General features: G+C 37.7%; 1 protein-coding gene across 1 annotated transcript; it reads left to right on the plus strand.

Moving 5' to 3' along the window:
• Positions 1-1,667: 1,667 nt before the first annotated feature.
• Positions 1,668-25,161, plus strand: NXNL2 (nucleoredoxin like 2). Its single transcript, XM_027874460.1, has 2 exons — positions 1,668-1,969; positions 24,993-25,161. The coding sequence occupies exons 1-2, from the start codon at positions 1,668-1,670 to the stop codon at positions 25,159-25,161; spliced, it is 471 nt and encodes a 156-aa protein (XP_027730261.1).
• Positions 25,162-26,154: the final 993 nt, after the last annotated feature.

Genomic DNA, 26,154 nt, shown 5'->3' on the forward strand with positions numbered 1-26,154 from the left:
ACTGAAATCTCTAATTCCTCTACGGAACTTAGCCACTCACTAAAGCATGAAACCTCAAAACCATAATAAATCTCTCTAACTGGTTTAGAATCGGCCTGAGTCTTTGAAATTCTTTTGAGATGTCCTCTGCCACAACACAACCTACCTCATCAAAAGGGTGTAGTGTGGTTGGAGCAACATATTTTAGAATTCCCACCACACAGCTTAAGATAATTGCTCTTTAAAAGGGAGGGAAGCTTTCTCCAAGACTTGTCCAATTTTCCTTCCTGTATCCCTTCTCTTGTATTCTAAAGTTTATTAGGAAGAAGACTCTCTGCTGTCCACTAAAAGTGAGAAGTAGATTACCTTGCTTGCTACTCTATGCCTTGGCTGTTAGTGAAAAAAGAAAAGAAGTGCTTACAGAATGTCCAGCTACTACCTTCCCAGCTTCCATAGCAGTGGCTGTGGATTTTGTGAAATATGGAATTCTACAAAACACCCACACCTCCAGCTGACAGAAGAAAAGTAAACTAACCAACCCACCAATCCATCACTAATCAACAAACATAAACTAGCAACCCGTCCAAATATCATTCCCCTGCCATACAGTGCTTCTGAAAGTGCTGTAATGAAAAGGCAACTCCAGAGAAACAGCAGATAGGGCACTGTTCACTTTCTCTCCAGCCCCACCATCTTCCCTTGGATGTGGACTTTGGACTCTATATCCTGCTTGGGGACATTGATCCCTCCATTCCTGCTCCTAGACCCTAGTACTTGAGAATGGCCCTGGAATATTAAACTTGTGTTTAATTCCTTGAGAGTTTCATAGATATTATTTTCTCCCTTCCTTCCTCTTTTCTTTACCTTTTCCTCCCTCCCTTCCTTCCTTCCTTTTTTCTTTCCTCCTTTCTTTGTTCCCTTTTCTCCAATGGTACTGATATTAAATAGAAGCCTCTAGACTTCCTTTGGAAACTCTGGTTCCTGCAGCCTTCCCTCCTCTACCCATGTTTGTTTGTTTGTTTGTTTTCCTCAAGAGTTATACTTAGCGGCGGCGGATAACTCTAGGCTCTGAATTTGTCTTTCCAAGGTCTTTCTGCTGCTTATTTCTGGGAAGAACTAACGAGATAAAAGAAAAAAAAGAGTTTGGAAGAGTGGTCAGCAGCGTGAGGAGGGCGAAGCCTGGAGAGGGAAGTGATGCCCACCCACTCTCACAAAGGACCGTAGCGGCTTAGACTGAAATTTGCTAGGTTTCCCGGAAAAGCTTACAAAGTTTCTGTGAGATTTGGGAACTTGGGAGTGAGGGACCACTCCAGCTATAATTTAGCAGTTGTAGGAAAGGGACCAATCTCCTCATTATTTAGAAATGTGTATGGGGTGATGAAGAGATAATTATTGGTGGGTGAGCGTGAAGAAAAATTTAGGAGTCAAGAAAATTATCCTCCTCCCTCTAAAGTGACAGCAAGACCTTGGAGCTTAACTCCCTGGTGCAGTATCTGTCTAGTTGCAGGACAGGAGGAAGGCGCCCTCCCCCTTTAGCCCGGCTTCTTTTCTCGTCACTCAGCAACGCACTCGCCTCAGCATTTACAAAACCTGCAGAGAGAAAGGAGAAACCTCCCTAGCGCATTCTCCCGCTCCCCGGGGCAGAGAGAGCAGCAGCGGGGAGGGAGAAACGCGGTGCGGCCGTGAGAATGGCGGACGTCTTCAGCGGGCGGATCCTTGTCAACAAGGATGGGGATACGGTGGAGCCCGAGGAGGTGCTGCAGAACAAAGTGGTGGGGTTGTACTTTTCAGCAGGCTGGTGCTCCCCTTGCAGGGACTTCACTCCGCTCCTCTGCGACTTCTACACGGAACTTGTGGAAGAAACCCACCCGCCAGCCCCCTTTGAAATAGTCTTTATCTCCTCTGATCGCAGCCCCGAGGAGATGGTAGATTATATGCACGACATGCACGGGGAGTGGTTGGCCCTACCTTTTCACGACCCCTTCAAACAGTGAGTAGGGGAAGGGAAAGAAGAGGTTGGGGATAGAGGGGAGCGATTCCGCGAGAAAGGACATCCCTTTGTAATCCAGCATATGGTCTCTTCCTCTTCCATAAAAATAGATTAATTAAGTGCCATAATAACCCTTTCCCCGGTAAGATACTCCCTTCGAGTTCACAGAATGTTCTTCTTTATTTGTTAGCTAATGAGCACATTTCAAGCAGAGATGCTTTTCTTAGCCTCTCTCTACCACACCGGTTAAAATGTGGAACTTGATCTTGAGTACTTGTCAGTTCTTTTGAGGGCTGTTCATAGTTAAGTGTTAGGGCTCTTACTGGTACTATCCAGTATTATCTTCTTCTAGCTTTAGATTTAGTTTTCTAAGCATCGTGACTAGGAAGTGATGATTTGGAGTACTTTCTAGTGAGTATTTGTTAAACTTATTTTTCAAGGAAGGGTTTTATTTCAGATCACAAGCCTTCTTTGCTTTATTAAATGGTCCTAGAAATTGTGTAGCTGAAAAAAATCATTATCTGGTGACTATCCTTTAGTGATGAGATTTTCTTCGGGCTTAGCTAGATTGGTCCTTGGGGGACAGATATTTAGCTCATAGCCAAGCCTGCTCTCAAAGTCTTTCCTGCTTATAAAACCTACCAGAATTTATTCTCTATGGACCAAATGTTTGAAAAACCTAGGTTACTGTGAGGCATCAAAGTAGGACTTAAGCTAGTTTTTTTTTTTTAATGTACCTGACACAATCAGGTGGCATGAATCTAATTCTAGTCCCTCTTGTGTCCCTCATGGAGACAAAGCTTTTGAAGTACTAGGTTTGAGCTCTCTCAAATTGCAATTGTCTTTGTAGGTCACATCCTTTTACTCTGTTTTCCTGTTGTTCCTGATATGCCTCACTTAGAAATAGCGATTTACATGGGGAACAGTGTTGTTTGGTAGAAGTCAGCCTGTGTCCCTAATTGTGAAGCTGGCCCTATTCTCTGTCTTCACCAAGATCATCTCTCATTCCAAAGGTCATGCAATATCCTCTTTCTATCTTTATTCACCCCAACACTTTAGGTACTAGCTGCTCCCAGGAAATCACACATTCTCTCTCCTAGGGTACGATGCCTCCCAAGGAGGCACTACACTCTTAGATAGTCCAGCTTCCCAATGATCAAACTCTCCCTGGACTAAACCCATCACAAGGACCTAGTGTCCCACACCCTTCTGTAGGGCAAAATCCACACGCTCAATTCCAATGTCACAGTATTTCCTCTCTAACACTTCCATTCCATACCCCAAATCTTTACTGAGAAACTAGAAAAATTGCTTTCTCAGCAGTGTTCACCCCAGGATTTAGTAGCAATGCATCACCCATCCTTTTCTGTTGCCTTGTCCACTTCTGCATATTTATGAATATCATTGCTACTATTTCCTCCCACTGAGGTTGGAGGATTCATCATTTCAACTCTTTGTCCTTTGATTTTCTTGAATCTTAAATTTCCCCTTAGATCTCTAACCTTATAATCTAGACTATGGGAAGAGGGTAGTTAACTAGAGGAAGACAGTCCCCCACAAACACACCAGTAAATAATTAAAATGTCCCAGGAGGAACAATGATGAGCAAAACCAAAAAGAGACAGCCGTAAGGTTCGTAGAAGGAACAGAGTTCAAGCAATGCAGACCAGAGCAAGAGATGGGGCCACCCCAGTGCCCAGAGTGGGACTTGGGCAGTCCAAGGTTTGCCTCTGAAGGAGATATGGACAGACTAGTGTTGGCCTCAGGGCTAAGACATCTTATTCTGTGAGACAACTCACCGCTGCAGAAGAGAGGACTGGAAGAATGCTCAAACAAACTGTGTCTAACCCAGCATCCAGACAGTCCTTGCTAGCTCCAGAGCCCGGCTGATCTGACCCACAGGAGGAGACAATGCTACATCACTGCCTAGGAACCCTTATGCCCAAGCCACAGGAGGAGAAAGTGAATCATACACATGGTCTTGCAGGAGGCCTGCTAACAGCACAACCAAAATCATCTGGTTGGGGAAGTAAGTAGGGCTTAGTGATAGCTTCTGTATCTAGGATTAAGCAGAGCCTGCCTACATCATCCAAAGAAAAGAAGGAGCAGAGTCTGACCCAAACACAAAGCTCCAATCCAGAAACCAAGGCTGGGGATTGAAGTAAACAGAAGGAAATGCTAAATACAAAAAAGAAGTACATTGGACTAAGAGAAGCCCAAGGGGTAAACCCTGAAGAAAAAAATAAGTCCATAACAAGTCCATATAGCCTCAAAATAAAAAATGACCTGACCACAAGGACTATAGAAGTAATGAAAGAAGAGATACAAAATATAATATTAGAGAAAATGATAACTAGATTAGGAAAGAAGGGCAAGAAAATTAATAACTTAGAATAGGTAGTGTTACCTTACCCAAGAATTGAACTCCTTAAAAATAAAAATTTCTCAAACAGAAAGCAAAGACTCTATCAATCAACATGATATATTAAAACAAAATTAAAAAATTAAAATAAAAAACAGGAAAGAGTAAAGTACATACCTTAAAAAAATAACTGATCTACAAAAAAGATCAATGAGAAATAATCTAAAAATTATGGTACTATGTGACTTAAAAAAAACCAAGATACTATATTACAAGAAATAATAAATTAAAGCGATCTAGTCCTGTTGAGGAGTAACTAACTGTAGGCTGAAAGATATTGTCCTTGATGCCTCACCATTTCTCACCTGCCACCCCAATATTCAATTTGTTGTCAAGGCTGTTGATTTCACCTTTGCAACATCTCTTGAATGTGGCATCTTCTCTCCTCTGACTCTGCCACTGCTCTGGTTCAGGCCCTCATCACCTCATGCCCATACTATTATAATAGACTGCTAGTGGGGTTGCCTGCTTTACATCTCTCCCACTCCAATTAATTCTCCTTTCAGATGATTTTCCTAAGTCAAAAGTCTGACCATGCCACTTTCCTACTCAGTAAACTCCAGTGACTCCCTATTGTCTCCAGGATCAAATACAAAATCCTGTTTGGCTTTCAAAGCCCTTCATAGCTGAGTCTCCTCCCACCTTTCCAGTCTTCTCATACCTTAGGATGCCCCTTCCCCACCATATACTGTATTCCAGTGACATTGGCCTCCTTGCTATTCCATGAACAAGACACTCCATCTCTTGACTATTGGCATTTTCTCTGGCTGTCCCACATGCCTAGAATGCTTTCCCTCCTCTTTTCTGCCTCCTGACTTGCCTGGCTTCATTCAATTCTTAGCTAAAATCCCACCTTCTACCGCAAGTCCTTCTCAATGTCTTTTAATTCTAGTGCCTTCCTTCTGTTGATTATTTTCTTTTTATCCTGTAAATAGTGTGTTTGTACATATTTCTTAGCATATTTCCTCCCACATTAGATTGTGAGCTTCTTGAGGGCAGGGACTGTCTTTTGCCTTTCTTTGTATTCTAGTGCTTAGCAGTGTACCTGGAACATAGTAGGTGTTTAATAAATGTTTATTAACTGATTGACTGACAAAGTGAAAAATAGAAAGAATCCATTGATCACCTCCTAAACGCAAACCTAAAATGAAACTTTCCAGGAACATCAGAGCCAAAATCCAGAGCTTCTGGGTCAAAGAAAAAATATTTCACACAGCCAAAAATTATATTAATAATGAATATATATTCACCAAATTCAGGGAGAAAAAGAGAGTAAAACCATAATGGGGATGTATACCTTTCAGAACTAGACAAATATAATAAAAATCTAAACAAGAAAGAAGTTAAGAACCTTAACAGAGTTTTAGAAAAGTTAGAGGTGATAGACTCATTCATTAAAAAGTATAGCATTTGGTGGGAGGTGGTTATTGTTGTTGTTATGCCAAATGCTGAAGTTGAAGTCATGGGAACTGAATTTGAATCTACTTCTGCCGCTTACTACAAGTATTACTTAATCAAGCAAGTAGTTTAATTTCTCTCAGCCTCAGTTTCTTCCTTGCTATCTAGTCATGCCTCTTCCATCTTGCAAAGTTTATTTTTTTTTAACCAAAGTGTAAGTCTTTACATTTATTCCTACTAAATTTCATCTATTTAATTCATCCCAATGCTGTTGGGATCTTTAACCTTTGTATGATCTTTTTGAATTCTAACTTTGTTGTCTACTATGTTAGCTATCCCTGTCATCTTTGTGTCATTTGAAAATCTGGTATTTATGCTATTTATATTTTGATCCAAGTCATTGATAAAAAATATTAGAGTACAGGGCCAAGCACAAATCCTTAAGACACTCTATTGAATATCTCTTGCTAAGTTTTTTTAATTCAATTTTGTTTTCAGATCCTAATTATCTCCCTTCCACAACCCCCCTTTCATTGAGAAGGCAAGAAAACCAAAACCTATTACAAATATGCATAGTCAAGTGAAACAAGTTTCTGCATTTGCCATGCTCCACCAAACAATTCATATGATCACATCACTATTGTAAGAATGAAACATTTTGAAGGAGTTAGAAACTCTGAATAATAAAATACCTAACCATATTCTAGAGGACTCATGAGGAAACATGCTACTTACTTTTCAGTAGAAAGGAAATAATCATGAGTGCAATTTGAGACTTCCTTACTTACTTCCTTCTTTCCTTTTCTTCCTTCCTTTCCTCTTTCCTTTCTTTCTTTCTTTCTCTCTTTCTAAACATGGCCAATTTAGGAATTTGTTTTGCTTTTAACAGAAGTTTTGTTTTCCTTTACTTCTCATGGGTAGGGTGTGGGATAAAGAAAAAGTTTATTTGCATTGATAGAAAAAAAAGTTTAATTAAAAAATGCATGAGGTATGTGACATGCTGCATCCTTAGTCTTCTGAAGTCATTATTAGTCACTGTATTAAGCATACTTCTGTGGACTTTCCAAGTTTTTTTTCCTTTACCTTATTATGGCCATTATGTACATTGTTCCCCTCGTTCTGTTCATTTCACTCTGCATCAGTTCATATATGTCACCTCTGGTTTCTATGATTTTTAAAAATTTTTTTTTACATTTTTATGGTATGATAACATCATTATATTCATATACCACAATTTGTTCAGCCATCCCCTTGATGAGCACACACCTTTGCTAAAACAAGAAATGCTGCAAAACATATTTCAATACATGTGGGTCCTTTTCTTTTATCTTTGACCTCCATTTGACTAGATATGTGCTTAGTAGTAATCACCGTAGCACTGTATGTTTTTAGTGACTTTTGGAGAGTAGTTCCAAATTGATTTTCAAAACAGTTAGATTAATACATTCAGTTGTTGTTTAGTCATGTCTGACTCTTCATGACCCCTTTTGGGTTTTTCTTGGCAAAGACACTAGTGTGGTTTGCCATTTCCTTCTCTAGCTCATTTTACAGGTTAGGAAACTGAGGCAAACAAGGTTAAGTGACTTGCTTAGTGTCACACAGCTAGTAAGTGTCTGAGGTCACATTTGAACTCAGAAAGATGAGTCTTCCTGATTTTTGGCCCAGCATTCTATCCACTGTACAGCCTAACCGCCCAGACTAATACATAGTTCTGCCAATAGTGCATGAGTGTGCCTGTCTTCCAAGGCCCCTACAGCAATGACCATTTTCCTCTTTTTATTATCTTTGACACTCTGATGAGTGTAGGATAGAGTTATTTTCATTTACATTTTTCTAAGCATTAGTAATTTGGAGCATTTTCTCATGTAGTTGCTCATAGCTTACAGTTCTTCAATTGAAAACTGCCTGTTTATATCCTTTGACAGGTTCTCTATTGGGAGATTGACTTTTATTCTTATATGTTTTTAACAAACCCTCTTTATTTTGGGTATCAATTTGCCAGGGAAATTTGCGACAAATTATTTTCTCAGTTAATTATTAATCCTTCTAATTCTAATTTCATTGCTATTGCAAAAAAGCATTTCCACTTCACTATCATCTATTTTATCTTCTATGATGAACTCCCTCTTCTTCCCTCTATCCCATTTCCCATCACACAGATGTCTTTTGCCACTGTCTCTTCCTTTGCTCTTGTTTCACATGATGAAGTGGCCTTACACCTTACCAAGGGTAACTCCTTTAACATGTTTAAATGATCCCACCCATCGCCTCCAACAAATTGCCACCTCTGTCATCCCTACTCTCTTACTTATTTTGAATATCTTTCTCTCTACTGGCACCTTTCCTACTGCCTACAAATATACTTATGTCTTCCACCCCGGAAAAAAAAAAAACAACCTTACTTGATCTTTCTATACCTGCTATCATACTGCTTCTCTTCTGACCTTTTGTAACTGAACTCCTCAAAAAGGCTATCTACACTCGGTGACTCCACTTTCTCTCCTCTCATTCTTTTTAACTTTTTACAATCTGGCCTCTGATTTTATCATTCCATCTAAATGACTCTCTCCAAAGGTACTGATGATCTCCTAATTGCCAAATCCAATGGCCTTTTCTCAATCTTTACTCTCCTTGACCTCTCTGCAGCCTTGACACTATTAATCACTGTCTCCTTGATACTTTTTTCTCCCTGGTTTATCAGGACACCACTCTCTCCTCGTTTTCCTTATATTAATCTGACTGCCCCTTCTGTCTCTTTTGCTGGATGCTCCTCCCAATCATGCCCTCTTACCATAGGGTTGTGTCCTGAGTCCTCTTGTCTTCCTGCTCTATACTACTTCACTTGGTGATATTAGCAGCTTTCAAGGATTTAATTACCACTTTTAAGCTGATAATTCTCAAATCTACCTTTTCTGCCCCAGTCTCTCTTTTGGCCTCCAGTCTTACATCTCCAACTGCCTTTCAAATATCTCAAACTAGATGTCCAGTAGACATCTTAAACTCAGTATGTCCAAAACAGAACTCATTATTTTTCCTCCTAAACCTTCCCCTCCTCCTACCTTTCCTATTACTGTAGAGGATAACACCATCCTCCCAGTCCTCCAAGTTTACAACATAGGAGTCATCCTGGATTCCTCACTGTCTCTCACCGCCCCCACCCCACCCTATATCCAAATTGTTGCCAACGCCTGCTGATTTCACCTTTGCAGTATCTCTTAAGTATGCCCCATTCTTTTCTCTGAAACTGCCACCACTCTAGTTCAAGCCCTCATCACTTCACTCCTGGATTATGCAATAGCCTGCTGGTGAGTCTGTCTGCCTCGAATCTTTCACTATTCCAATCTATCCTCCATTCAGCCACTAAAATGATTTTCCCAAAGTGCAGGTCTGATCATGTCACTCTCTCCCCCGGCCCCCCCCCCCCCCAACACATACACATTCAATAAACTCCAATGGCTTCCTGTTGCCTCCAGGATCAATTACAAAATTCTCTGCTTGGTATTCAAAGCCCTTCATAATCTAGCTACCTACTACTTTCCAATCTTGTTACATCTTACTCTCTAACACATATTCTGATCCAGTGACACTGGCCTCCTGGCTGTTCACAAACAAGACACTTCATCTCTCCACTCCAGGCATTTTCTGTCTTCCTCCATGACTTGAACATTCTCTCTCCTCTGCTTTGACTGCTGACTTCCCCAGCTTCCTTTAAGCCTCAACTAAAATCCCATCTTCTATACTTGGGTTTATCAAATCCTGTGTTACTATTTCAGATTGTTTAGTATTTTTTTTAGTTCTATAAAGTAACTCTTTGGTAGTTTGACTGGTTTGGAACTAAATATATAAAATAATTTAAGTGGTATTATGATTTTTATTATATTTGTGTGATGCAACCATGGACAATTAATATTCCTCCAAATATTTGTCTTTATTTTTATAATGTTTTGTATTATATTCACATAAACTCTAAGTATATCTTAGAACTTAACTTCCAGATATGTTATACTTTTTGTAGTTATTTTGTAGTTTCCTTTTCTATATCTGATTGGTTTTTGTTCACTATATATAGCAAGACTGATGCTTTTTGTGAGTTTTTTGCTACTTTAATAAAGTTACTATTTGTTTCAATTAGTACTTTATTTGTTTATGGTTCTATAAACATACCATACAATCTTCAAAAAATAATAATTTTGTTTCTTCTTTATCTGCACTTACTACTTCATTTAAATCTTTTTTTATTATAATTGATTTTAGAACTATGGAAAAGAAAGTGGTGACAATGGACTTTTTTTTCCCTTTTCCTTATTCGACGATAGGGCTTCTGATCTTTTTCCCTTACAGAGATTCTGAGTGTCTGGATTTGAGAGATTAGAGCAAGCATGGAACAAAGAGTGGACTGAGCTGTGGCAGAGAAGGGAGTTAACTGAGGAGAATTAATTCTGGGCTCTCTGGGCATCACAGAGAGAAGAATCCAGACTGAGGGAAAGTCCCAAGAAAAGGTTGGCACTTTCTCCATCTTTACCTCCTGAAGCCCATCTTTCCACAGATGCTGTAACATAATCTACTGTTTCATTACCTAAATGTTTCCAGTAAACTGAATTTTGCCTCCATTATAAAGAGGTCAGGGGTTAACTAGAGATAGAGATAAACTTAAGGTTGGGCAGAGAAACCAGCTTCTGCCTAGCTGTTAGGAGTTTTTCCAAACTAGGAGCTCAGAGTGATAGTGACTGAACTTAGAACATTTCATCTAAAACTAACTCTCTCAAGCCAAAGATAAAGAAACTAGTTGGACCTTAGAGGACAATATATTGCCATCGAGGCTTAAAATGAACATATTATTGTAATAGGGTGTCATGTTTTCTTTTCTTTTTTCTTTATTTTTTTTTTTGCTACCTCCACTGGAATGGGCAGAGAGACTAACCAGCAAGCTATTGCAGTAGTCTAGGGGTGAGGTGATAAGGACCTACAGTAGGGTAGCAGCAGTATAAGAGGAGAAAAGAAAACATATACGAATGATTTTATGAAAGTAGAATCCATAGGAATTGGCAATAGACAGGATTGGGGGGGAGATGAGAAAAAGCAAGGAATCCAGGATGACAACTAGATTCTGAGCCAGGGTGACTGAGAGGATGGTCATTCCCTCCCCAGTATTGGGGAAGTAAGGAAGAGGGGAATGTTTTGCAGGAAAAATAATGAGTTTGGTTTTGAATATGATGAGTTTAAGATGTTCACTAGGCATCCAGTTCAAAATATGTTCATTAGGCCGTTGGCCTAGAGGTGAGGAAAGAAGTTAGGGCTGGATAAGTAGATCTGAGAATCATCAGCATGGGGATCATTGAATTTATGGGAACTGATGAGATCAACAAGTGAAATAGTAGAAAGGGAGAAGAGAAGAGGCCCAAAACAGAGCCTTGAGGAACACTCATGGTCAATAGGCAGGACCTAGATGAAGACGTAGCAAAAGAAACTGAAAAATGGTCAGACAGATAGGTGTTAACAGAGAAATGATTTCATTTGATCTTTACTACAATCCTCTGAGGTGGGTGTTCTTATCCCCCTTTTATACGTAGGGAAATAATCTGAAAGAAGTTAAGTGACTTGCCCAGGGTCTGGTAAGATCTAGTAAGGATCTGAGGCAGAATTAGAACTCAGGTCTTTCTGACTCCCAGCCTAGTCACCTCTTTATAACTTACTTTATTTTCTTTTTCACATTCTAAATGAATCTAAATCAGAGGGAAAAAAAGGCATCAGCATATTTTGATGGAAACAAACTCAAGAGCTCTGTCAACCATGGAGAAAAGGTCTCTTTTATAGGTGCAAAGGCCACTCCTAAGTCTTTCCCCTACCAGCCTAAAATAGCGCTTGAAATTCCTGCAATTAGAATCACCCCTTTAGGAATTGAGATTGACAATTCTTTGAGTTTCTCTAGAGAACTCCTTTAAATACTATTGCAGTATCTTACTTAGCAGAGACAACATTAACTCATTAATACCCATTAATACATGAAAATGAAATGGATGATCAGATCAGGTCACTATCATTTCTTTATTCAGTATTCACAAAACACTTATTAATTGCCTACTCTAGGTGGGCATTGTGCTGTAGAGATTTAAAAAAATATCAATGTCCCTACCTTCAAAAGAGTTTACATTCTACCTAGGAGTTTCTATTTTATTAAAATATCATTTAGTGAAAGCAAGGCCCTAGTGAAATGGGATATAGGACAGTCAAATTTTCATATGAAAAAAAGGTTTTAAAAAAGTTGAAATATGGGGATCTACCATACCTGGGAAGAGTAAGTATACATAGGACATCACAGTGGAAGGCAAAGGAAAGGCATAAAGAAGCACTGAATCCTAGAGCCAGAAGTTCTCACCTATAGCTAAGTGAGAATCCCTCCTACAACATCACAACATTCCTAACGAGTACTCCTTTAGCCTCTGCCTGAATATATGGGGAATCCATTACATCTTAAGGGTGTCCATTATACTTTCAAACAGTTTTAATTGTTAGGAACTTTTTCTTTATATAGAGAAGTAATTTACTTCTCTGCAATTCCTATGCAATGGTTTTGCTGTCTCGAGCCAGAGAACAAATCTAATCTTTCTTGCACATGTCACCATACCTTACCATATTCTTTTTTCCAGTTTCCCAATTCCTTTAAGTAATTAGGATGTGGTATGTTTTCAAGTTTCCTCACCATTCTGATTATACTCCTCTAGGTGTGTTCCAGCTTGTCAAAGACTTAGAGGGAAAGCACCTAGAGGGAATACAATACTCTAGATGTAGTCAAGAAAGAATGGGATTATCAGCTCTCCTTTTCTGGACACTATAACTTAAGATTGTGTTAAATTTTTTAGTTGTCATGTCACATTACATGGAAAGAGTAGATATGAGGGTGTGTGTATTTGTGTATGTGTATGCATTTGCACATGCATATGCACATATGTATTTGTGTGTCTATATATGCATATATTTATAAAAAAGTATATATACATATGTATATGTATATGTGTGTACATATATTGTTTATGTGTGTACATATATTGTATAATATATAACATATAATGTATATATACTATAATATATACATTATATATATATTATACACACACACACACACACACACAAACCCACATGTGTGTCTCTATCTTTGTCTCTGATTGAGTAAGGATAAGTAGGAAAAGAGAGTTGGAAATAATGCCTCAAGCAAACTTGTCCTTCCCAATTTAGCCTCAGACCAGCCTTGAGAGCAACAGATGGAATAAATCAGATTACTCTATAGATTAAGCCCCTGAAATCAGGCAACACTAAACAGGAGTAGGGATTTCCTTAATCTGGCATGAAAGGAGAGAAATAATCTCTCCGAAGGTTAATGGGAAAAATTCCCTAAGAAGGGGAATTATCACTTAACCTAAATGATAAAGTTAGAAAGAAGTCTGATAATTTCCTGTTGTAGAATAATAGAAAAGGGTAAAAGATACATTGCTTTGGTAGTAATAATGGTAATAATTCCTTGAATTCATTTAGAATTAAATTAAAGAATTAAAAACATCACAGTTTCACACTCTTAGGTGCATACTCATATTATCACTAGAATTGTACTGTTGACTTGTTGAGACAAAGAGAAGACCCTGGGTTTTGAAGGTAATGTTAGTGAAATGCAAGGTCAGGAGGTCCTATCAATATGGAAAAGCTTTGAGTACCATACTGGTGATGGACTATGTCTGTTGTTCAAATCTAGCCAGCATGTTTCTGTTTGTTTATTTGTTTTTGCTACAGAACTTTATGAAGACTATTCTTTAAGGAATGGAGGGATTACAAACCAAGTCATTTTTTAAAAAATTTATCAGTGGGCATCTATATTGTTTCTAGTTCTTTGTTTCTAGTTCAAAATGTTTACTGTAAATATTTTGATATATATGGGATCTTCCTTTCTTTAAAAAAATTAAGTTAATTTTATTTTTATTCTGAATTTAATAAAACCCAAATAAAATTAGAATTTCCATAAACATTATAGAACAAAAGGGAAGATTTTACATGAAAGTGAATCTTTATTACATAGAGTTTGCTTTTCTTTTAAAATACATAACAAATTCAAAATGTAACTTTCAAAGCTGTCCTGCATGCCTGTAATTCCTTCTAGCCAATCTCTCTCCACCCTCCCTCCTATTTCTTTCTCTGTCTCTCTCTGTGTCTCTGTGTCTCTGTCTCTCTCTGTCTCTCTGTCTCTCTCTTCCTTCCTCTCTCTCTCCTCTCTTTTGAGTGGGAGGGGAGAATCCTATCCAACCCTTTTCTATGCCTTCCTTGTTGATGAGGAAAAACAAAACAAAACAAAACATGTGTAATGCATTTAAATACCATAGGGACAATTATTCCAACTCCTCTCGTTGGCAAATTGAGTCCCTGGAGCAAGATTGTATCTTTCTTCTCAGGGTTCTAAATGGTTGTTTGCTGTTATTGTGGTTGTAGTTGTTGTTGTAGGACAAGGGTTCCTGACCTGAGGGGGTGGGTCATAGATAAATTTCACAGGGAATCTGCGAATTTGGTTTTCTTTTTTTAATATTTTAGAACTATTTCAATATAATTAGTTTCCTTTGTAATCCCATGTATTTTATTTTATACATTTAAAAACACCATTCTGTGAAGGATCCATGACACAAAAAAGTTAAGAAACTCTGTTCTATGAATATCCCTGAGATATGTTCAGCTATCTATCTAATGCTATTGACTCTAACTCCCATTCTAATATATTCTCGTCAATATCAATTACCAGTCACATTTAGTATCTCCCTAATAACAGTGATTAGTGCCGCAGTATCATTTAACCAATTAAAATCAATTAGCTTTCATGAAGGGATATTTGCTGAGAGGATGTAGCAAGAACAGAAATACATCCCCTTAAACCGAGGGTACACTCTCCCCTGTACCTGTGTCACTGAGGAGAATGTACTCAAACCTGAAGTGATTTATACAGAGCATTCATTTCCCTTCCCTGCCCCCCCCCCCCCCAAAAAAGATCTATTTCCAGATTTAGCAGGGTCAGTGCTTCTTTTGCCACAGCAGGATGCTGAATCTCAGAGTGAACCCACTGCTGCATTGGATGAAGCATACTCAGGGGTCACTGTTGTCTAACCTGGCTTGCCTGCTGACAAACTCTGGAATGAACTCTGGACCCCTGATGGCTAACCCAGCTTTTCAAAGCTCAGAAGATCACAGTTTAGTCTATACCGTCTTCAATATTCTTTCACCCTAGGGCAGGAAAGAACAAAGGCAAAGAAACAAAAAAGTACATAGTCTATGCTCATAGACATGTTTTAGCCATAAGTGGCAAAATAGGAAGCTGGCAGCAAGAGGCCATTGCTCCTACATCTGTCCCCACCTGGAAGATTTTTATCAGTTATTGTCTCACTTGCTACCATGAAAATGAGAAAATAAGTGCCCCAATGGGAGACTTTTTCTTATGCATCCTCAGTTTTAGCCCAGCACTGGAATTGGTCATAAAATACTTACATATTTCTGAAGTAGAGAGGAAGGATTTTCCATAACTTATCACTGGACACTTCTAGATGCAGGCTCACTACGCCTCTCTCTGTGGTTTGGCAGCAGGCAGAACACACTGTATATGTTCTGAAGTTAAGGCTCCCACTGATCAGTTTTCTGTTACACTTGTAACAAGTTTATAGAGCCAAGCAAAAAGAATTTCCTCATTGACTATGTTCATATATGTTTTTGTTATTTTGCACATTGAGTCCATTACCTCTCTGTCACGGGATAGATAACATGCTTCTTTATCAGCCCTCTGGAGTTGTGATAGGAGAACATTCTCTCCATCTCTTTCCTCCTTGGTATGTGTATGGGTGTTGCACATATGTATGTGTGTATGCATATATGTATGTATGTGTACATGTAAATTGGGCTGGAAAAATTACTTGTATTTTCTCCTTATATTTCCTGACCACTACTCAGTTTGGTGGTCTTCTTTGATCTTTGCTGGAGTAGTTGTGGGAGAAAGTTTGGTTGTACTGCGTCCTCCTACTTTACCATCTTTATTTGTCTTAAAGTCAGACTAATGTCTTACATCACATATAACACGAATATGCAAGTTAAATGCTATACCATAAAAAATTAGAGAACCAAATCAGGTACCCCTCAAAGCTACATCACAGAGAAGAATTATTCACTCAACAAAGGGATAAAGGAGATCATAAAAGGTAAAGCTGATAATGAAACACAATCAATACAATTAAGATATAGAGGGTAGCAGTCAGTTGGGAAAACAATTTTCTTCAGATATCTCTGATAAAGGACTAATCAGGATATATAGGGGACTGACACCAACATATAAGACCAAGTGCCATTCTCATGGATATATATGTATGTATGCATGTATAGTCAATCTCAATCCTCAATTTCTTTGGGGTAATATTCCTAAAAAATGGTGCAAAAGTGAAAAACATGAATGTTGATACATTGAACCCATGTGAAATTGGGAATTAGGTTCCTGCAAACATAAAAAAACTGTAATCTTTCACTAGAAATAGCTGAAAATACATTTTTTGTATGTAATTCTTTATAGCAAAACACTAAAACAATAATGCATTTTTTCTAACACAGTAACTGAAATAACCCATAAAATGCAGTACCCAAAATGAAATTGGCAACATGCAAATCATTTTTTCTCTCTAGTAATTCCCTAGGATTCTGTGACCTTTTGTGCTAACATCTCAATAAAAACAAAACAAAAAAATTGATTTCAGACAATATTCACTTTTCATGACCCAAAATCTACACTACATTGTACAGCAAATAAATTTTGTACATATTGTACAGCAAATAAAATTCTTAAAACTAAAACAATTTTTTGACCTGAATCTTATCTTTCCCTGTGTCAGATGGTGGTGTAAGGTCATTGTACTGTTTACTATACTGCTGTAAAGCTCTCTACCTTGACTGCCCTCTGAAAACCAAAGGAGAAGTGGCTGGGACTTTAGTCATTGCTGCTGTAAGACACTGAGACCAGTCTCAACATTACCTCCAACACTCTATCCTTCTCTACTGGTGAATGGCATAGCAGATTCTGAAGGACACAGTAGCTTGAAATAATCCCTCAGCTATGTCTGCTTCATGCACAGTTTGAGATCTTTAAGGGTCCTCACAGTATGAGATCATAGCAGAGGTGAAGTGATGTTTAACCTTGAGGCTGCAATAGATGGTAGGATTGGCAGCCTCAATGTCTCTAGCCTGCTGGTCAATTAGTCCTACAGAAGCTGCAGACATTCTGCCACTAAGTTTCTCTAAAAACTCTTTTCTCTCTAAACAGCATCATTGACTTTGCATGCTTGGGCTAGGAGTCCAAAAGACTTGCACTATGCTTTGGGGGCATGGTTGTAACACAGAACTTGAGTTTTAATGGCAAACAATGAAAATATGCAACAAATGCACAGGGAGCTCTTTACAATGGATGAGGGTGAACAAGATCAGTGAAATGTCTAATAGGATACCAGCTGCTCCACAAACTTGCATGCATTGTGCCTCTCATTTTTTTTTATCATATTGCACATGGATTCACATGTGTGAGGTTGCCAATATGAAAGTGAAAATGAGGTTACTGATAAAATCACAAGAATGCTTGAAGTTGCAGAAGTTAAATGTGTGAATGTTGAGGATTGATTATATATGTGTATACATGTATAGACATGTAAACAATGCTCACACTACACACATACATATACACATACATGCATGTATAAACATGTGCACACATATATGCATACCTACATATATGCATACAATGCAATATGTATGTATATGCATGCAAATAATACATACACCTATATACACATACACACATATGCATACACACATGTCCATCAGGGAATGGCAATTGGTTTTATAAATCTGCATTAGTTCCCTATATAACTTTATTAATTCTTTATCAGAGATGTCTGAAGAGGACTGACTACTATCCTCTATATCTTATTATATTGATTATGTTTATGATCAACTTTATGTTTTATGATCTCCTCTATCCCTTGTTGAGTGAATAATTCTCCTCTTTGATGTAGCTTTGAGAGGCTTTTGAGATGCAGCAGTTGAGAGATTTGTTTCTCTAATTTTTTTTATGGTATAGCATTTAACTTGCATACTCTTGTTATATGTGATGTAAGACATTAGTCTAATTTTAAAATAAGTAAAGATGGTGAAGTAGGGGGTAGCAGTACAACCAAACTTTCTCCCGCAATTACTCCAACAAAGACCAAGAAAGAACACCAGACTGAGTAGTGATCAGGAAATACAAGGAGAAAACATGACATTTTTTTCTAGCCCATGTTAGCATAGGGACACAGCCAGAGGCTGGAGGGCACTGGCGAGTGGAGTCCAACAAAGAAGGTTTGCACAAAGCCTTCCAACATGGGCACAGGGTTGGGACTAGTGTGACTACTATCTATAAGTTTGGGAAAATGGGGATTGTGAGTAAGGGCACCTGGCAGCTATGTCACTCAGACCCTGAAACTGGATCTCTAAAGGTCCTGAAGTTGTATACCAAAGACAAACAGAGATCTCAGTTCTATTGAGGACTGGGCTTGAGTCTATGTATTAGGCTAGGAATAAGAGAAGAAGCCAGCTACATCTCTGTGGTTTTAAACCCAGAGCAAGGGTTAGAGAGTTGTCCCAGACTGGGGCCTCCCAGGGCAAGGAACTAAGTCACTCTACTGAAGCCTGAATCAGGGGCAAGTCTGCAATTGTGTCACCCAGACCCAAACCTAGTTTGAAAGCTTACAAAGCTAATTCCAGGAAGGCAGTAATCAGGCTTAACCATAGACCAAATTGCTCAGGGCCCACTGCAAGTTTTCAGGCACCCAACCTGAGCTGTCCTTGTGATCCTTACAGGATACAACATGTAAGACCAGGGGAAAGCAACAGCAGGACCTCTAGTACTAAAGATCAAAACTTCATTAACGCTTCCAAATCCCCTCTGGAAGTACACAGAGCCTACTCAAATATGAAGTCCCAATTCAGGAAGTAGGCTAGAAGAATAAGTAAATTTTTAAAAAATCTACGATAAAGATTTTGATCTAGGGACCTAGGAACAACCAAATCCAGAAGAAAATAAGTTTACAATGTTTATAAGCAAAATTTTAAACAAAAACATTGCATGGTTACCAGTTCACATAGAATTTCTGGAAAAAGTGAAGCAAGACCTTCAAAACATCACATTATAAATAAAATGAAATCTTTTAAAAACATTTTATTTTTCCATTTACATGTAAAAATATTTTTTTTCAATTTTGAATTCCAGATTTTCTCTCTCCCCTCATTCCCTGCCTTATTGAGAAGGGAAACAACTTGATGTAGGTTATATATGTGCAGTCATGCAGAAAACATTTCTATATTAGTTATGTTGTGAAAGAAAACACAGACTGAAAAAAAACCCTGAGAAAAATAAAGTAAAATAAATATGCTTCAATCTACATTCATACTCTATCAGTTCTTTCTCTGGAAGTGGATAGCATTTTTCTTCATAAGTCCTTTGGAATTGTCTTGCATAATTGTATTGCTGAAAATAGCTAAGTCACTCACGGCTGATCATTGTATAATATTGTTGTTACTGAGTACACTGTTCTCTTGCTTCTGCTCATTTTCTATCAATTCATATGTCTTTCCAAGTTTTTCTGAAACCATCATGCTAATCATTTTTTCTCATATAATAGTATTCCATCACAGAGGCAACTAGGTGGCACAGTGGATAGAATGCTAGGTCTAGAGTCAGGAAGATTCATCTTCATGAGTCCAAATCTGGCCTCAGACACTTACTAGCTGTGTGACTCTGGGCAAGTCACTTAACCCTATTTACCTCACTTTCCTCATCTATAAAATGAGCTAGAAAAGGGAATGTCAAACAACTCCAGTATCTTTGCCAAGAAAACCCCAAATTGGGTCATGAGGAGTTGGACAAGACTGAAAAACAACTAAACAATAACTGATTCTATCACAATCATATACCATAACTTTAGCCATTCCCCAATTGATGGGCATCCGCTAGATAGCCAGTTCTTGACCACCACAAAAAAGAGCTCCTATAAATATTTTGGTGCATATGGTTTCTTTTCCTTTTCTTTTTTTTTAATCTCTTTGGGATATAGGCCTAGTAGTGGTATTGCTGTGTCAAAAGTTATACAAGGTTTTATAGCCCTTTAAACATAGTTTGAAATTGCTCTCCAGAATGGTTGTATCAGTTCTCTACTCCACCAGTAATGCTTTAGTGTCCCTATTTTTCCACGTCTCCTTCAACATTTGTTATTTTCCTTTTCTGTCATATTAGCCAAGCTATCAGCTTGTGTTTGTATCCCCAGCATGAAGTAGTATCTCAGAGTTGTTTTAATTGCATTTCTCTAATCAATAGTAATTTAGAGCATTTTTTCAAATGACTATAGATAAGTTTGATTTCTTCCTTTGAAAACTGCCTGCCTCTTCATATCCTATGACCACTTATCAACTGGGGATAAGTTTTAATCAGTTCTCTATATATTTGAGAAATGAGGCCTTTATCAGAGAAACTTACTGTAAATTTTTTTCATAGTTCTTATTGTGTATTTTCCTCAGTCTTATTCTCCCCATCCCTCTCTTCCCTGTAGGGTAAGATAGATTTCAATACTCAACTGAGCATGTATGTTATTCTCTCTTTGAGTCAATTTCAATGAGAGTAACATTCAAACATTCTCTGCCACCAACACTCCGTTTCCCTTCTGCTATAAAACTCTTACTTGCACACCTCTTTTATGTGAGAAAAATTTCCCCATTCTTTCTCTCCCTTCCCCTTTTCCCCAGTGCATCCCTCTTTTTCTCACCTCTTCTTTTTTTTTTTAGATCATTCCAACATAATTAACTCATATTCATGCCCTCTGACTATGTAAACTCCTTTTAACTGACCTAATAATGATCAGCTTCTTAGGAGTTACATATATCATCTTCCCATATAGGAATGTAAACAGTTTAACTTTATTGAGACCTTTATGACTATTCTTTCATGTTTACCTTTTTATGCTTTTCTTGAATCTTCTGTTTGAATGTAAAATTTTTTATTCCACTCTAGTCTTTTCATCAGGAATGCTTGAAAGTCCTATAGTTCATTAAATATCTTTTTTTCCTTCTGAAGAATTATTCTCATTTTTACTGGGCAGTTGATTCTCGATTATAATCCTAGCTCCTTGGCCTTCCAGAATATCATATTGCAAACCCTCTGTTCCTTTAATGTGGAAGCCACTAAATCTTGTGTGATCCTCACTGTGATTCCCCAATGTTTAAATTGCTTCTTTCTGGCTGCTTGAAGTACTCTCTTTGACCTGTGAGCACTGGAATTTGGCTATCATATTTCTGGGGATTTTCATTTTGAGATCTCTTTCAGGAGGTGATCAGTGAATTCTCTAATTTCTATTTTACCCTCTGGTTCTAGCATATCAGGGCAGGGATTTTTTTGGACAATTTCTTGAAATATGGTGTTTAGGCTCTTTTTTTTTAATCATGTCTTCCAGGTAGTCCAATAATTCTTTAATTATCTCACCTGAATTTATTTACAAGTCAGTTGTTTTTCCAATGAGATACTTCACATTTTCTCCTATTTTTATTTTGTTTTTATTGTTTCTTGATGTCTCATGAAGTCATTAGCTTCCACTTGCCTAATTCTAATTTTTAAGGAATTATTTTCTTCAGTAACCTTTTGTAACCATTTTTCCATTTGGCCAATTATACTTTTTAAGGAGTTCTTTTCTTCAGTGAATTTTTTGTGCCTCTTTTACCATTTGGCTTAGTCAGTTTTTTAAAGATGTTATTTTCTTCAATTTTTTGGTGCCTCCTTTACTAAGCTGTTGATTCTTTTTTTTCATGATTTTCTTTCATCACTCTCAAATCCCCCCATTTTCCCCTCTACCTCTCTTAGTTGATTTTTAGAAAATTAATTAATTAATTTTTAGTATTCAACATTCACTTCCATAGGATTTTGAGTTTTAAGTTTTCTCTCCTTCCCTCCTTTCCCCTCTCCCCAAGACAGGGTATAATATGATATAGGCTCTACATCTACATTCATAGTAAATATATTTTCACATTAGTCATGTTGTAAAGAAGAATTAGAACCATTGGGAGGAACCATAAGAAAGAAGAAACAAAACAAAACAGCACAAGAAAAGGAGAGCAAATAGTATGCTTCCATATGCATTCAGACTCCATAGTTCTTTCTCTGGATGTGGATAGCATTTTCCTTCATGAGTCTTTTGGAGTTGTCTCAGATCCTTGTATTGCTGAGAAGAGCTCAGTCTACCAAAGTTAGTCATAAGGTAGTGTGACTGTTACTATGTACAATGTTCCCCTGGTTCTGCTCACTTCACTCATCATCAGTGCATATAAGTCTTTCCAGGTTTTTCTGAAGTCTGCCTGCTCATCATTTCACATAGCACAATAGTATTCCACTACATTCATATACCACAACTTGTTCAGCTATTCTTCAATTGATGGGCATCCCCTCAATTTCCAATTCTTTGCTACCACAAAAAGAATATAAATATTTTTGTTCATGATGAGAAAAGGATCTACATGTACAAAAATGTTTATAGCAGCTCTTATTTGATTTTTAAAATCCTTTCTGAGTGCTTTCAGGAATTCTTTTTGGTCCTGAGACCAATTCACATTTTTCTTTGAGGCTTTGAATGTAGCTGTTTTGGTTTTATTATCTTCATCTGAGGTTTTGTTTTTTGTTTTTGGAGGCAACTGGGGTTAAGTGACTTGCCCAAGGTCACACAGCTAGTAAGTGTCTGAAGCCATATTTGAACTCAGGTCCTCCTGACTCCAGGGCTGGTGCTCTATCCACTGTATCATCTAGCTGTTTCTCGAACTTGTTTTTTAATCTTCCCTGTCAATATAGTAACTTTTCAATGGTCAGGTTCTTTTTTGTTGTTTGTTCATTTTTCCAATTTACCTCTTGACTTTTAACTTTATATTAAAGTTGGACTCTGTTCCCAGGGTAGAGTTGACAATGTTCCAAGCTTTGGGTTTTTAGTACTGTTTTTTGGTTTTTTTTTCAAAACTAATTCTGGGGACCTGTAAGTTTTCAATTCTTCCAAGGTGGTATTATCTAAGGAGAGGTGTGTGGTCACTGGCTCTCCTGGTCTGTGAGTGACCTCAAGCATCCTTTCCTGCTCTGGTACTGTGACCACAATTCCCAATCCCCTGTGGCAGCCTCTAGTATGCTAGTACTCCTCCTTGCCCTGGGACCATAATCTGGAACCACATGGGCTGTGCAACAGAGTTCTACATCCAGTCCCACAAAGGATCCCCACTAATCTCCTCCTGACCAATGGCCTGACCCCCTTGAAATCTGTGGGTAGAGAGTTCTGGAAGCTACCAATGCTGATTCATTCTCCCCTAAGGCCTGCTGCTGGCTTAACGAGGGAGGGCCTGTGCTGGACTGCACTCCATTATCGCCCCAGTGAGACAGAACTTTCCTGCCTACCTTCTAAGTTGTCTTCAGCTGGAAAATTGTTTCACCTTGTCTTTTTGTTGATGCCGCCATTCCAAAATTCATTTTGAGGCATTATTTTAAAGTTGTTTGGAGGGGAATTTTGGAGAGCTCAGGCACCCTGCCTTTACTCTGCCATCTTGGACATAAAATGAAACCTTTTGAGAAAAGAATTATAAAAGCAATGAGAGCATTTGAGGAAAAACTTAGGAGAATTAACAGTTTAGTACAGGAGATATAAAATTTTACCCAATAAGCGCACTCCCTAAAAATTAGAATGGATTAAACATGAATCAAGAAGAAATAATAAAATAAAGCCAAAAGACTAAACAGTGGAAGAAAATACAAAGTACTTCATATCAAAAACAACTGATCTGGAAAAAAAAGTCAATGAGACCAAAATCTAAGAATCATTGGATTATCTGAAAGTCATGACCAGTAAAATTGCCCAGACACCTTATTTTGAGAAATCATCAATGAAAGTTTTCATAATCTAGATATATTAGAAGTTCAGGGCAAAATATGGTCAAGGCGCTCAAGGAAAACAAGTTAAGAAGTTGGAAGGAGAGGGCCTACTAGCATCAAATTTTAAACTATATAACAAAGTAATAATCCACAAAATGTTTTTACATCAGTAGAATAGACTAGGTACCCAGCATGCTGAAGCAAATTAACATAGTGGCCTCATGCTCTCTGAACCTAAAGGCTCCTGGCACTGGGGTAAGTACTATGTTTTTTTGACAAAAACTTCTGGGAAAACTGAAAAGCAATCTGGTGGAAATTAGGTTTAGACCAACAACTTCTGCTCGATGTTAAGGTAAACTCCCAAAGGGTAACAGCATTGTAAAGACAAACAACTCTGAAAGATTTGAGAACTCTAATCAGTGCAGTGACCAGCCATAACTCCAGAGGACCAATGATGAAGACTGCTACCTTTCTCTTGACAGAGAGGTGATGGACTCTAGATGCAGAATGAGAAGTGCATTTTTGGATACAATGAACAAGAGAACTTATTGCTTGACTGTGCGTATTTGTTACAAAGGTTCTGCTTTCAAGGCTTCCTTAGCTGCATGACCTTAGGCAAATCATGTAACCTTTCATACTATGGAAATAAAGGGATTCAACTACATGACCTCTGAGGACCCTTTCAAATCTAGATCTATGATTGTATGATTATGCCAAACTGCTTTTCAATTTTCCTAGCAGTTCTGGTCAAATAGAGAATTCTTTCCTGCGTCATTTCTGTTCTTAGGTTTTTGAACATTAGATTATCCAGTCTTTTTCACTGATCTGTTTTTCTATTTTTAAACAGTATCCAAGATTTTAATAATTATTACTTTTTCATATAATTGAGTTCTGGAAGTGCTGTTCTCTCTTCATCCCTACTTTCCCCCATTATCTCCCTTGAGATTCTAGACCTTTTATATGCCTCTGAATGAATTTTGTCATTACTTTGTTACAAAGGTTTTGCTTCCAAGGCTTCTTTAGCTGCTCTATAGCTCTATAGCTATAGAGCTTAGTTCTATAAAATGTACCCTTGGTAGTATGATTGATAGAGCACTTAGGTAGTGGTCTGTATTGAGAGAGGGAACACTCATCCTTAAAACATTGAAGTAAATATAGTCATTGTAATAGTTAGTTCTTTGACTTGAAATGTTAATCATTTTCCTGTATTTTTCTGTCAATTCCAGTGATTTGAAGAAGAGGTATAATATCACAGCCATACCCAAGCTGGTGGTAGTGAAACAAACTGGAGAGGTCATCACCAGCAAAGGACGGAAACAAATTAGAGAACAAGGCCTCTCCTGCTTCCAAAACTGGTTGGAGGGAGCTGATATCTTTCAGAATTTTTCTTCCTGAATTTGTAAATAATGGCATAGAAGGCACCAGGGGACTTTAGGGTGTGATCATTATACCATTTTCATAGTTCTGAAGATTATCCTTATACTGAAGGGAAAAGTAAAAGGTAAAATATTAATTTCTATTGTTTATTAGTATTTTTGTCTTATTGTATTTCATGACAGAGGCACTAGGAAAGAGCATTAAGTAAATATTTCTCAGGAAAAATATCTTCCCTGCTGTGATTATACAGGCTCATTTATTATTTTTGTTATTCTTAGAGTAATTCTGTTAATAATACCAAGAGCTGAATGGGTCATTTCTGAGTGATAGCTGGCTGAATAGGCTAGTATGTCAGTCTTTTAAAAATCTATGCAAAAATTCACATGTGTAGATCTGTTCAGGTAAAGTAATATATTTCTTCATATAACAGATTTCTGCTGATTGATCTATTTTAATGATACAAATTGACAACTATATTAATAAAGTTTATAGTCTTTGTGCTTTAATAAAAAACCTATTTCTGTGTTATTAGTCTCTGATTATCCCCTTTATAATTTCAAGCAAGTGACATCAGGGAGCAAATGAATAAATGAATCCCCCACACTATCCATTCCCATGTTCTTAAAGGCCATATATTCTTTCCTCTCTTGAAATATCTTCTTTCCCTTTTTATTTTTCTGAAATCTCTAATAATCAATAATGTTACTGTTTAAAAATACTGTATTTTGGAGCTAGAAAGCACTTGATGTTTTAGTCACCTTTCAACATCCACACCATTTCAATACAAAAAAAATTTAAGTGCCTTCTATATCATCATCCTCAGCTCTTCTCTTCTCTTCTCTCCCCACTGGAACCTTGGGTTCTGCCTCTGAGACTGATGGGTCTGATAGGTGAACCTTATCTTGCCCCAAACTAGGCTCTCTTGGCATTTCTCAACTACTGTTTCCAAACTTTTGTACTCTCTCTTTCCATTTCCCATTTATGTGTTGTCTTCTTCTGTTAGAAGTTAAG

Source organism: Vombatus ursinus, unplaced genomic scaffold, assembly GCF_900497805.2.
Source record: "Vombatus ursinus unplaced genomic scaffold, bare-nosed wombat genome assembly UNPS02014807.1, whole genome shotgun sequence".
NCBI classification, from domain to species: Eukaryota; Metazoa; Chordata; class Mammalia; order Diprotodontia; family Vombatidae; genus Vombatus; species Vombatus ursinus.